Source organism: Peromyscus eremicus, chromosome 11 (genome assembly GCF_949786415.1).
Source record: "Peromyscus eremicus chromosome 11, PerEre_H2_v1, whole genome shotgun sequence".
Taxonomy (NCBI): Eukaryota; Metazoa; Chordata; class Mammalia; order Rodentia; family Cricetidae; genus Peromyscus; species Peromyscus eremicus.
Genome location: NC_081427.1, coordinates 4,844,657 through 4,858,026, shown reverse-complemented (window position 1 = coordinate 4,858,026; position 13,370 = coordinate 4,844,657). Strand labels below are relative to the sequence as shown.

General features: G+C 49.9%; 1 protein-coding gene across 2 annotated transcripts in view; it reads right to left on the bottom strand.

The window, feature by feature from the left end:
* Positions 1–3,056: 3,056 nt before the first annotated feature.
* Positions 3,057–13,370, bottom strand: part of Tent4a (terminal nucleotidyltransferase 4A) — a 34,134-nt gene continuing 23,820 nt past the window's right edge. Inside the window, exons 6-13 of one of the 2 annotated variants that reach the window (XM_059276481.1) lie at positions 13,224–13,352; positions 10,405–10,618; positions 8,122–8,248; positions 7,166–7,266; positions 6,433–6,605; positions 5,760–5,918; positions 4,618–4,782; positions 3,057–3,524 (exon numbers count right to left, since the gene is read on the bottom strand). In XM_059276481.1, coding sequence (XP_059132464.1) covers positions 3,330–3,524; positions 4,618–4,782; positions 5,760–5,918; positions 6,433–6,605; positions 7,166–7,266; positions 8,122–8,248; positions 10,405–10,618; positions 13,224–13,352 — 1,263 coding nt within the window. In that variant the 3' untranslated portion in view covers positions 3,057–3,329. The remainder of the gene's footprint in view (positions 3,525–4,617; positions 4,783–5,759; positions 5,919–6,432; positions 6,606–7,165; positions 7,267–8,121; positions 8,249–10,404; positions 10,619–13,223; positions 13,353–13,370) is intronic. The other variant, XM_059276482.1, reaches the window with a different exon arrangement.

The following is a 13,370-nucleotide window of genomic DNA, read 5'->3' as shown; positions in this document are numbered from 1 at the left end:
TGAGTTGGCAGCCTGGGGGGCAACTGTACAGAAACCCCATCTAGGTTATATGATCAGAAGACAGGCCCAGGCCAGAAGTGCTCATGGAAACTGGCCAGCGGGCTAGGAGTGCTCCGGAAAGTATGTGGAGAAGCCCATGAAGAGGATTTGCACGGGCCAAATCAGGTTGAGCACAAATACTGCAGCAAGCTGAGCGGGTCAGGCAGCACCAGCTGGAGTCAGCAGGAGCTGGAGGCCGTGGAGGAAGGATGGGGACCCCAGCTGAAGAGTGGCGAGAGGCAGCAGCCCCGAGAGAGACGTGGTCTTTCGGGATATTGAGACGGGGCTGGTGGAACGGACGGCACCGATCAAGCTGACCAAGTGAAGTCTCAAGCTGTCACTGGAAGGGGAAGGGCTGCCTAGAAGCATGAAGGCCTGAAGCCCAAGGGCTCCCCTCTGACACTTACTCGAAAGGATTCTGTCATAATGTGAAGCGGTTGCCACCACCAGGGGAAGGGCTGTGTGTATGTATGGAGCAGGCCTGTGGCTCCTCTCATCTGCCATGTGGCCTTGAGAGGCAGCAAATGTCACCACAGCATCCGGCCTGCTTCTCACCTTTAGAACTGCGCACACCTCCACAACCGCACTCCCGAAGACTCCCCCCACATACACCTGAGCCAACAGTTATGAGGGAGGGGTTCACATCTGCACCCACTGCCTGGACACACACTCAGGACTTGAAAACTAACAGGTCAGAATAACAGCAATGTACTGCTCAGCAAAAATGGAAACAGCCCACACTTCAAGACCAGCCTCACACTCCTGAGGTCAGAATACCAGCTTCCAGGGAAAAAAGCCTCGTATGGGTTTTCTATCTTGCCTGGAATTCACTCAGGCTTCTAAGGTCATGACTTGGTCTTTCTCTGACTCAGTCACTGGGGAAAGAACTATTGTGTTAGAATGGATGAGCGTTTTTGTTCACACTCGTCCATAGGCATTACAGTAGCCCACTATACACATTAAATGTGTCCTGTCACTTACAGTCATGCTTACCAAAATCCCTACAAATCACAAACTGAAGGTGCATCATGTTTGAGGGCTTGAATTGTGACAGTGTTGATTTGCACATTTCACTGGAACGCCTAAGTTCGGAGCATGGTATAATACGGTGTGCAAAGTCCTCCAGAAGTCTTCCAAGTACCCACACGTGGGGCTGGAACAGTCACAGTGGCCTTTCACAGTACCTAGGCACAACCCCATCTAATGAACTAACAGTAAAATGACCCATCACCACTCTGGCCGTGGGGATGATCTCAGAACCGTATTTAACCCAGCAAGCAGCAAATGCAGAAACCACCCACCCTTCAGAGGGAAGCATCTAGTCAACACAAAGCTGGTTTCTAAAGTTTATTAAAAATCAAAGAATAGAAAAAACTTTACATAAAAATATGTCAATTTTAGTGTCCACATTGTTGTCCACACACAAAATTGAAACATGATCTTTTTGTCAAACTGTAGCATGTGGCCACAGTGGTAGCCAGGCCAATTCATCTGGTTCACCATTAGGGGGATGGACACATACCTGTGCCTGGGATAGTACTTTAAAACGCACATCTGCGGGTCACTCACACGGCCCCACGGTGGCTCCTTAATGCAGATACAGTCAATATTGCTAATGTGTAATTAGTACAGGCCTATGGACCAGTGTTCATAAATATTCTTTAGCAACAGGTTTCACAATTTAAATAGTTTTAAATATTTTGGATGATTCCAATCCTCATGAGCTGCAGACCCCATGTGCTACTCTGCTCTGGACTGTCTCCCATAGACAGTGGCCCCACCACAGCGGCGAGAGGCAGACCCAGACACGCAGAATTTGTCCTTGGCTAGGTGTCCATCACATTCAGACATCAATCTACAACCCCCACTGCTGCGTGTCAATCACAAGTCCCGGCAATCAGCTTCTTGTCTTGACATTCTCCACTAGTGGACCTAAAGACCGACCTACCTGTAGTGTTTCGCAGGGCCAGAACCCCATTTTAGAAACGGAAGCCGGAGGGCCCACAAGATGCAAGCACTCCCAGGACAGCTGTGGTGCTCCGGAGACTCAGGGTTAGGCGATGGATAGATTCTTGTCCAAAAACAGTGACAAAGACAGTGGTTGTTGTGGCAGACTACTTGCATAGTACACCTGTATGCTTCCGATGCCAGGCTCCCGGGCCCACGCTGGGCTGTGCTCTCCTGTGATACATTAACAGACTCCCCGCATGCCCAGAACAGCGGAGGTACTTTTCAGATATTTGCTCTTAACAGAACGAGTGCATACCGCTATGCAGATTCCTCAACGGAATCAAGGAAATTCCTTTCTCCACATTCCTAATCTGGGTGCCATTGTCTGTGATGATACTCACCAGGCCCACGGCTTTAGACCGCATCACTTAACGGACCGAAGCACGTCCACAGTCACAATACTTTACGATTTGTACGATGTGACAACCTCTTCTCCCCTTAGAGGTTTTTACTTCTGGCACTTTAAATGCTGGATTTGCTGTCTAGTTTTTAAAAACCCAAACCAAAATGTCAGAACTTGTGGTCAGAGCAGGACACAGCCCAAGGCCGACAGCAAGGTATATACCGGAGGCCTGGGAGCTGAGCGCCTCACAAAACCATCAAGGTGACTTGGCCCCTTCACTGCATCTGACCAAAAGAAAAGACGTAAAAAATAAAGCCCACAAGCCCCTCCTCACGGTGTTCATGTAATGACGCTTAACAGACAACCAGCCAACACGAGGAACCCAACTTAGAAAATGCAAACTGGGAAAGGATCTAAGCATGTTTAAAAAAAATTCCCTCCTCCCTTAAATATAACTTATGTGAAAATATGAAATTAAATAAAAAATATCTGAGTTATTGCACAAATCATAAGTTTTCAATATTTACATAGAAAAACAGTCCCGAAGTTTCAAACAAGACATGAGGGCAGTAAAACGGCAGCCTGCGCACTCCCATGGGACAGACACGTACAGGGCTTGACTGCTCTGCCCGGGACAGGCAGACACGGGCTGCAGAACCCCCGCACGAGCACATCCGGTCCCTGCCACTCCTGAGCCGCCCTGGTGGGCACGGACGAAGACTTCTAGGCAGGCAGACGCACATCCACGTGTAGTAAGGCTTCACAGATGAGCACATGGAGCTGCTCTGTAAGATGGATGCGGCCACCACACAAACATGCAGAGTGACCAGTGCTGGGCGGCACTCGGCAGCCACGGTGGAGGTGCTGGATGCTGGTCTCAGTTCCCTGCGGGACCCGAGGCCGATGGGCAGTCTGGGGTGGGAGCAGCCAGGAGCCATTATCTGCTGAGACTCACAGGCAGGCTGTCCCTCGTGTGCGCGTGCTTTTTCCTCCTCCAGCCAGTGCGGTTGTACTGGTGGTGTCCTCGGTTGCCAACAGGAGGCCTCACGGTTCCACTGCCCACAGAGCTGTAGCCTCCACCCTGGGTGTGGTTGTGGGAGCCTTTCATGGACAGTTTCATGCCACTGTGCTGCTGGAAAGACAGAGAACAGGGCTGGAGTGCAGCACGCGACCATGGATGACAAGAACCTCACGGCCGCGTCGTCACTGCTGGGATATGCAGTGGCAGGAGGGAACCTTCACTGACAAGAACGTCAGTTCAGTCCGTGTCCTCCACAGACTTCTAACTTGTTCTGCTTCTCCACAGGTATGAGACGGTCCTATAAACCTGGGCCCTGTCTGGAGTCACGCACGCCTGCCTACGCCTCAGCATCTTTACAGGCAGCAGCAAAGCTTTGGGCTATTTCCAAAGCAACTGAAAAGTGCACAAGAGCAAGATGAGCTGCTCTGGGAGTCAGGCGGACCCACCAGGCCCAGGAGGCCCAGGAGGCCCAGGAGGAAAGGAAAGGCAGCAGAGCTGAGGGCCGGAGAGCTCTCCCACCCACTGCCAGGACACCACGGTCAGGAATGAGTGACAGCGCCAGAGAGAACGGAAGTGCACTGCACACTGGGGTGGGGTGAGCAAAGAGGAGCCCCCAGAGTGAGGCCTGCCAGCACTGACTGTTGCCCAAACTGCACTGAATCCCAGACAGCATCCAGCCCTGTGTGGCCACAGCCCTGCACACGAAATGGTACAGACTCTATCCAATGCCTTAGAGGACGGAGCAGGACCTCAGGGCATGAGGCACTCCCAGGGCTAAAGAGACTTGGCAAGACATCCCAGCATGGTCCAGCACAAAGTTCCCCACTCCTGGCAGGGAAGCCAATGACTGGGTAGACGACAGGATGACACAGTGCCACACACTATGCTTGGCTTTACCTTTGGATAAAAAAAACCAAAAAACCAAACTATGTGGTAAAATGAACTTGAGTACACTGAACACCAAGTAAGTCTTCAACTTTGACCCCTGCTCTCCTTTATACTGTAGTATCAGTGAAGAACTGAGTGTGCTACTATTTAAACTGTCAGGCTAGACCATTTTAAACACTGTTTACAAAAGAAAAACAAGTATGAGTCTGTACAGCCAAGACACTAAGGCCCGTTTAAAACTTTCTGGAATTCTCTTCGAGGGGGCGGGCCCGGGCCCAGCTGGAGCGGCTGCAATGGAACAGCAGCCGGCACTCACCTTGTGATACAGGTGAGGACTGGACAGTGCATTGGGGGACGCCGAGGGGATGGCCGGGGAAGTCACATGGTGAACAGCCTTCAGAGATGTGGTTCCTTCAACACCAGCCTGTCTGCAAGGAACAGGGGCAACTCCGAGGGTCGGCGGGGGGATAGTAAACCTGGTCTAGAAGGAAAGAGAAACAAAGGCCTCAGAGTGGGAGGTGGGGACCAAGGTCCCTACCAGAAGACAAGCTGATCTGGGACACAATTCAACAGCTTAACCAACTGAAGCTCCATGTGTGCACGAGTTGAGGGTCTGGGCTGTTCTGTTGGGGTGAACTGTGCAAACACGCCCCCACAGGAGTCCTGTGCTTTAGCAGCTCACAGCTTCAAAGCAGGGCTGTAGGCTGGATCTCAGCAGGGCCAAGTAACTCTAGGAAACACATCTATCTGTATGTCCTGTGCTGCTTTACACTCGCCCTCCATTTCAAAAAGCTGCTTTTTCATTTTTTTTCCCCCTCTTGAGACAGGGTTTCTCTGTGTAGCTCTGCCTGTCCTAGAACTCACTCTGTAGACCAGGCTGGCATCAAACTCACAGAGATCCACCTGCCTCTGCCTCCCACATGCTGGGATTAAAGGCATGCACCCCCATCTCCAAGCTTACTTTCACTTTCAAGTAAATAATGTATTGAGTGTATACAAATCCAATTGATATATAATTGGTATGTATAACAAAATTGAGTATTTATATTTTATATTGATTTTATATAAATTTTAGAAAGAATTAAGTTCCCAAACAATGTGTAATTAGCACAGAGTCCAAATCCATGCTAACACGTCAATGGTCTGTACACTAAACTCTGAGGGAAAGAAAGAAAGTGTCTACTTCAGCTAGCAATGGGTAATGCTGGGTAATGCCCAGACAATGTGTTGAGGACACTGAGATAGCACTCATCAGAGGCATTCAGTTCTCAAGACCTGCATCACATTCCAGCAAATTAGAGACCGTCTTACAGAATGACCAGGGTTCATTCTGCAGCCACCAAAACACATCAACTCCTAGGGTCCAAAGTGCCTACAGGAGACTCAATTCACAGTAAACACTGATCTATTCTCGTGTACTGCTTGGCTCGGAGGCTGTCCCTGGGGAGGATGCTGTACCTGATTGTTCGTTGTCATGATCAATGTTCTGGAAGCAGCAGGCTGAGGTTTGCTGCTGGGCATTGGCAAGGCTGTGGGCAGGCTGGCCATTAGGGTGGTGGGTGCTTGTAGGCTGAACTGACAAACACTGGGTGTGGTGCAGGCTGGTGCATCTGAGTCCTAGAGTCCAGCACAGAAACAAGGAGAGCTGTAAGCACAGTGTGACTCAGGGAGGCTAGCAGGAGAGGTCATGAGAGCAAACCCAGCTGAGTGACAGGTGGTCCAAGTGTAGCCCGCTTCCTCGGTCCCTTCAAAACTGAGGAAGACTAGGCTATAGGAAATACAGATGAGACACGTGGGCTTCAGTTTATAAATCTCTAAACCAGATTTAAAAAAAAAAAAAAAAAAAAAAAAAACACTAAAAAAAGTCCACAGCTTGGCTGAGTGCTATTACTACCTTGGTCAATGGGTCATGTAAGCAACACAGCCTGGGGTTAAGGCTTATGCCAAAGAAGGCTGAGCACAGACTTCGCACGCACGCACGCACGCACGCACGCACGCACGCACGCACGCACGCACCCATGAACATCCAGGAAGGGACTAAGATGGAGGAGCACATCCCTGCTAGAGATAAAAAGGACACCGACACCACCCCACAGATGAGGGAGACAATCAAGAGCAAAAGCCTACTCACAATATCACTTCCAGAGAGTGAGGACACGGAAGAAGCAGAAGAGCCTGAGGAGAGCAGCTGGGGACTGGACAGGGACAGAGTCAGGCGCTGGCTGTAAGGGGAGCTGGGCTCCCGGCTCTTCATCTGCTCTCCATTGCAAGTGTTGATTCTCTCCTTTATCTTAATCCTGTTGTCTGGGGCAGGAAAGCAAAGCCTGGCTCAGTAATTAGTGCAATGTGCGGGCAGCACAAGGGCTACTGAGCTCTGAAATGCTGCATGTGTGACTAACAAACCAAACCTTAAATCTGAATTAATCTAATTTTAAATGTGCATTAAACTAGTTATCAGAAAACATTATAATATTTGTCCAACACTGGGTATATAAATCTTACCTGTAGCTTTTATAAACTATAACATAAAGCATGTATTTCCAATAGAAATGTAGAATTCTGAGATACAGAGACACACTAGAATTCTAAGATTTGACACGAAAAAAAAAAACCTATCTCAATTTACATGTTGGAATGCAAGTGTCTTGGCCGAATCAAATGCACATAACAGCTACTCTCCCCTGCCCCTTCCCCCATGCCAACTGCAACTTCTGTTTCTAAGGTCAGAGCTATGGGATGAACGGCCTATCAGAAAAGCAGAAAAAGGAGCCACTTTCTTGGCTTGAGCAACCTACAAGAGGGTAAGAGATGCTTCTGTGCTAACGGGACAGAGGGCCAGGCCTCACACTGTGTCAGCCTCTCACCCAGCTCTGGAGATGGAAGGATTCTGCTGCCCCACTTTTCTTTGATCCACCTCCGGTAGTCAATCACTTCCTGGGTGACTTTGATGATTCTTCCTAAAGTACTGCAAAGAACAAGGTTGGACACCGACATCAGGTGTCAGGTGTGAGGCTCATTAAGGACAAAAGAAACTGAGCTGAGTGAACTTTACAAAACATCCGTGAGTTCTGACATGTTCACATTTAAGTGTACCCTGAGATCATGGTAGGACAAAAGGAGGTTCACTATGTAGATGTCCTTAACCAAGATCTGTCTACAAAAGATGATGGCTTCAATCCATTTCTTAGGGGGCCCAGACTCCCGTTCACAGCAGTTATGAAGTTCTGATTTCGTTTCCCACTGCACAGGTAGGAGAGACCCCAAGTGCCCATCACAGGGCTAAGGCTGGCCTGCAACACTGTGTACAGCCAATGGACATAAAGCCAGTGTCATTCCGAACAGCTTCCTGGGAGAGCCCACCCCGGAACAGACTTCTTTCCTTCCCTTCGCTCCCATCCCCTGCCAGCCGTCTGCTCTCCACCCCCAACATACTACAGAGCAGCTGACCTGGAGTCAGAGATAAACATGTCTGACTGGAGGACAGAGCAGTGTGCTCAGAGAACTGCTCACACGCTAATCGTGCACACCTGACGGCTGCTGGACAAGAACCATCCCAAGGCTTTACAAGTCAGGAGTCTGCCCCAGTACAGAACACCCTATTAGTAAACGTTAATAAATACCACCCCACAAGAAATGTTCGTGGGCCCTGGACCACGGGCCACCCAAAAGTCATCCTGAATCCCAACAGGCTTTCTTTATCACCAAGGTCCACTCAACTATGGCAGTGTACCCACCAATGCCACAGAAACACATGACTAGAGAACGTACAGCTGCCACTCCGCAGGAGAGAAGCCCAGAACCCTGGCACAAGACCCATTACCTTTCAGAATCCCTGTTGGGGTAAGACCTGGCGAGCGGTGACACAGCGTGGCTGAGCACGATATACGCATAGTCAAACACCTGCTTCACCTGCATGGCCCCGTAGGAACTCCGCCCGACATCGTTTCCTGCAATGAAAGGCCAGTCAGACTGCTTCAGAGCTGAACATCACCTGCCGTTCCCAACTTCTCATCACTAAATGCCTCCAACTTCAGCAGCTCAGGCAACAGGCATGTGATGCAGCACTGAGCTGCTGCTGACTGCAGCCCATAGCTCATGGTATGCAAGTGCAGACAGGCTCCATGTGCATCAGACTCCACATGACCAGTCTACTACCACAAATGGTATCCTGACAGTTCATGAGCTCTGCTAAGTCCCCAGGGGCAGAAAAAGAAAACACCCACATGGAAACCCACCACACCACAAGGAAATCCGCGACATCCTAACCACCACCCAGCAGTGTGGACCTGCCATGATCAACCACCTCACGGATAACTCCTGACAGTGTCCCACAGCATGACAGGGGTAGTTCACTTGAGCACACTATCAGAACTGGTGGAAGTATGCTCTTCAAGGAAGAGGGCAGGGGGAATCTCCCAGAGCAAACCAATGAAGCCATCACTAGAGCCAAGAGTGAACTTTAACGTTCACTCCGCACAGGCAGGGAAGGTCTGGACTGTTTAGGGAGGACACTGGAATTTCATTTCCTAGATTCAGGTACAGAACAGTAGTGATGCAGGCACACTGAACCCAACACCTGAAGACAAGGGTGTCTATACTTGAGGGTCCAACAGACACTCCCACACCGCACTCCCAGACAACCACACTCCCCATCTATGCAGTCTGTCATGCCACTTAAAGACAGCTGAGAAGAACTCTCAGTACATTTTCTTTCAGCAGATTTTTACAGAAATCAATCTCACCCCAGAAGCAATGAAACACTATTAAAATGATCATTACATTTTAGGATAATAAAATAAATAAATAATGAACAGGAACAAACATAAATGAAACCACAACCCAGGGTGTGGGGGTGTGGGGTGGGACAGGGGTCCCTAATGTAATGGTGTGGGAGTCTAATGAGGGACAGTCCCTAATGTAGGGGTGTAGTGAGGGACAGGTTCCCTAATGTAGGGGTGTGGGGGTGTAGTGATGGACAGTCCCTAATGTAAGGGTGTAGTGAGGGACAGGTTCCCTAATGTAGGGGTGTGGGGGTATAGTAAGGGACAGTCCCTAACGTAGGGGTGTGGGGGTGTACTGAGGGACAGGTTCCCTAATGTAGGGGTGTGGGGGTGTAGTGAGGGACAGTCCCTAATGTAGGGGTGTGGGGGGTGTAGTGAGGGATAGTCCCTAATGTAGGGGTGTAGTGAGGGACAGTCCCTAATGTAGGGGTGTGGGGGTGTAGTGAGGGACAGTCCCTAACGGAGGGGTGTGGGGGTGTAGTGAGGGACAGTCCCTAACGTAGGGGTGTGGGAGTGCAGTGAGGGACAGTCCCTAACGGAGGGGTGTGGGGGTGTAGTGAGGGACAGTCCCTAATGTAGGGGTGTGGGGGTATAGTGAGGGACAGGTTCCCTAATGTAGGGATGTGGGGGTGTAGTGAGGGACAGTCCCTAACGTAGGGGTGTGGGGGTGTAGTGAGGGACAGTCCCTAATGTAGGGGTGTGGGGGTGCAGTGGGGGATAAGGTCCCCTACATATAAAGCCTGTGAGGAGCCTGCTCAGCAGAGCCCAGCTGCTGCTCATGCAATCCCATGAGAAAAGGACAAAGCAGCAGGGACCTGTGGCCGTCACAGCCATCCTGTCAGCTGCCCATCACTGAGTCTCTCACCAGCGTAGGTATCTCACCCCAGAGACGCTCAACAGCCATGTGCAGAATTGAACAGTAACCATCAGACAAGAACATAACTAAACAAGAATCTGCAGCACGGCTTCATCAGATTGACAAAGATTTAAAGACCAACTGTTACCACGGTGACACAAGCCAATGGGAGTGAGGCTGGCAGAGTTCTAGCTCGGCCACCCAGTAAGCAACGTTCACCAGGACACAGGAAAGCAACGGGAGAAACACCTGGGGAGACTCTGCACTTACTGGCACAAGCTTCTTCCCAGAAGTGAACGGTTTCTGTAAGAATATAGGGATTAACCTTTCCTAATTCTGGGGTTCACACAATGTAAACACTTTAAAAGGCAGTAAACTAGCTAGACAAGGACTCCTGAAAGTGTCACCACTGAGTCTGCAGACACAAAAACCAGCACTGCGCTTCCAGCCGGAGGAGTAGGCTCACCAGGCAACAGGGGGTCCTCAATGCACAGCATCGACGGTCGGTACCCACTGGTCATGGCTTTCATAATCTCTTCTTTGGCGATATAGGCACCTCCTTCTTTTATTCTAATACCAGTTTTCAAGTAATTAAAATTTCTTCCATAAAGTTCAAAAAACTCTACAAGAAGCATTCCAAGGTTTTCGTCAGCTCTCCGGGCGTCAATTCTTGGATGTAACTGTAAAAGCAGCACAGCCGTATGAGCTCAAGGTACACTCTACAGACACTCACCTGGCAGCCTCTCCAGGGTGAGAGGAGTCCCCACTCAACAGCGCCAGGCCACCCGTCAGACACTCAGACCACGACTTCCAAACACAGGCATGGAACTGGCCTCATGCTGCCCAACAGTAGGTACGTTTTCCAGTCTGTGCAACTGTCCCTCAGATTACTCTCATCGTCCTGAAATGCCACCAATAGGTGGCAGGATGACACTGAACAGAACCACAGGGCACGTGAACCAGACTGTGAGCGGACTAAGCGTAACTCTGCACAGGGATCTCACATGCTGCTTTTATACACACCACACTCTCTTCAAGAAGCCAAAGCTCCTTCTGACCCCGCCCACTGTCCCCTGACAATTCCTAAGTGCCAGTGACGTGCAGCCAGCACTAAGGAAGGAGCGTAAGCAGCCCCTGTCAGTCTCGCTGGCCACACTCCAAGCACTCGAGGGTTGTGTATGGCTCAGTCTCCTTAGCCACACAGAACCCTGTCCTTGCACAATTCTAGATGGTGATGGTCAAGTCCCACTAATACACCAGTCTGGCAGCACAGGGGGTGAAGCATGAAGCATGGCTCCCCCAGGAGAGACCCCTTGTGACATCGGAGCTCTGGGTTCCTGGATCGAACCTCTTCCAAAGAAGAGGGCATTCTGCCTTTGAGTCAAATTGGATGCTCCAGTCAGCCCAGTCCAGGGCCTGGCCTCCTTCCCTCAGGCAGCTGGGCGCTAACACAGGCACAGAAGGTAGAGAGGAAACAGCAACCCCATCCTGTCTATACGGCCCTGTGAGGTCTGGACCCCAGTCACAAGCACACCAGGAGGCCCTGGGAACCCCCTCTCAAGGTGAACTGTTCTTACAAGATAACTGAAATGTGTTACCTCAAATCAGGGGTACTCAGGAAATAAAAACAGAGTCATTCAGCTCACAGTAATGTCACCCACTTGGTGTGCTATGAGGCTGCACCATTAGATTAGAACAGGGTGGGCTGGGTGGAGCTCACGGCTCAGCACTAAAAGCTTCTCTGCTGTCACATCTCCAGGACGCAAGCTTCAGGGGCACAAGTCTGGGAGCCAAAGCTCACACACAGCCCTGGCGAGCTGTAGTTTAACCTGCAGGCTAACAATGTCACTGGAAATGATAAACTCTCACCAAATGCAAAGGAAAATCACTGATATACATGGGGACATGTACTTGGGTGGCTCAAATATACAGGCAATTTTTTTTTCTCAAGCAAATGTAAATGTAATGGAATTTTAATTAACTTAGGTACTATTTTACATATGTGAAAGTGTCAGCAGGGACAAAAAAAAGCTCATATCTATAATCTCAGCACTTGGGAGCCCAAGGCAAAAAAATTGTTCCTAGCTCAAGGCCAGCCTGGACTACCTAGTGAATTCCAGGTCAGTCTGGCCTGCAGAGTGAGAGATCCATGCCAACAGGCCTCCCCTGTGCTTCACTCACCAAGGTAAACAAAGATGACACCTAACTCAAGACCATCAATCCCAGAAGGCTTGCCAAGCAAAGTGGCTCACACATGTAAGCTCAGCCCCAGGGAAGCTGTCCAGAGGACTGTCGTGGGTCCATGTGGTATTACACTCCCCCAAATATTGTACATGCTAATAAATTTATCTGAGGTCAGAGACAGAGCAGCCACAATATTAAACATAAAGGATAGGCAGTGGTAGCACACGCCTTTAATCCCAGCACTCCAGAGACAGAAATCCATGTGTTCAAGGATACAGACAGGCATAGTGACTCATCACGCCTCTAATCCCAGAAAGCAAGCCTTTAATCCCAGGGAGTGATGGTAGAAAGCAGAAAGGTATATAAGGCATGAGGACCAGAAACTAGAGGCATTGGCTGGTTAAGCATTTTGGCTGGTTAAGTGTTAAGCTGGTTTGGCTTTCAGGCAGCAGTTCAGCTGAGAGCCATTGGGATGAGGACACAGAAGCCTCCAGTCTGAGGAAACAAGACCGGCTGAGAAGTTGGCCAGGTGAGGTTGGCTGTGGCTTGTTCTGTCTCTCTGACCATCCAGCATTTCACGCCAATAACTGGCCCCGGGTTTGATTTTATTAATAAGACTCTCTAAGATTCCTGCTACAAGTCCAGTCAGCCTGGGCTACACAGTAAGTCTCAGGCCATCTAGGACTAGAGCGACTTTATCTCCAAAACCAAACGAGAAAAACATAGAAGGAACTTTCTCCATCTTTCACCCATGTTGGTACCCGCCCCTTTATTCTGAAAGTGTTTGGGGACAAACTGCAGATAAGCACCAATGAAAAAGGCTTTTTATGATTAATATATAAATAAACCAACTAACTCTTGCTCTCTCTCGCTCTGAATGCACAATATATGTGTTCTCAACATACAAAAGCTTCCTGGAGCTCAGATGATGTCAGGACATCACCTGACAGAAGTCAGCCACAGAATCAAGCTTCAGGAACCACACTGACCAAGACACCATGCCCTGAGCCAGCCAGCGCAGCAGCAGGAAGGGAGCTGCTCCGCCCGTGGTGAGGGTCATCATGTACGTCAAGAGAAGCAGTTCAGAGGAGGCCCACTCACCTGCAGGAAGCTGATGGCCATTAAGATGAGGCTGTAGGAGCTGATGCCTCCCGTGAAGACTTCGTTCAGATCCCTCTGCAGGAGGAACTGCTTCAACACTAAAATCAAGTACGGCAGTAGCGAGTACTTCTGTAAAGCCAAGCAAAC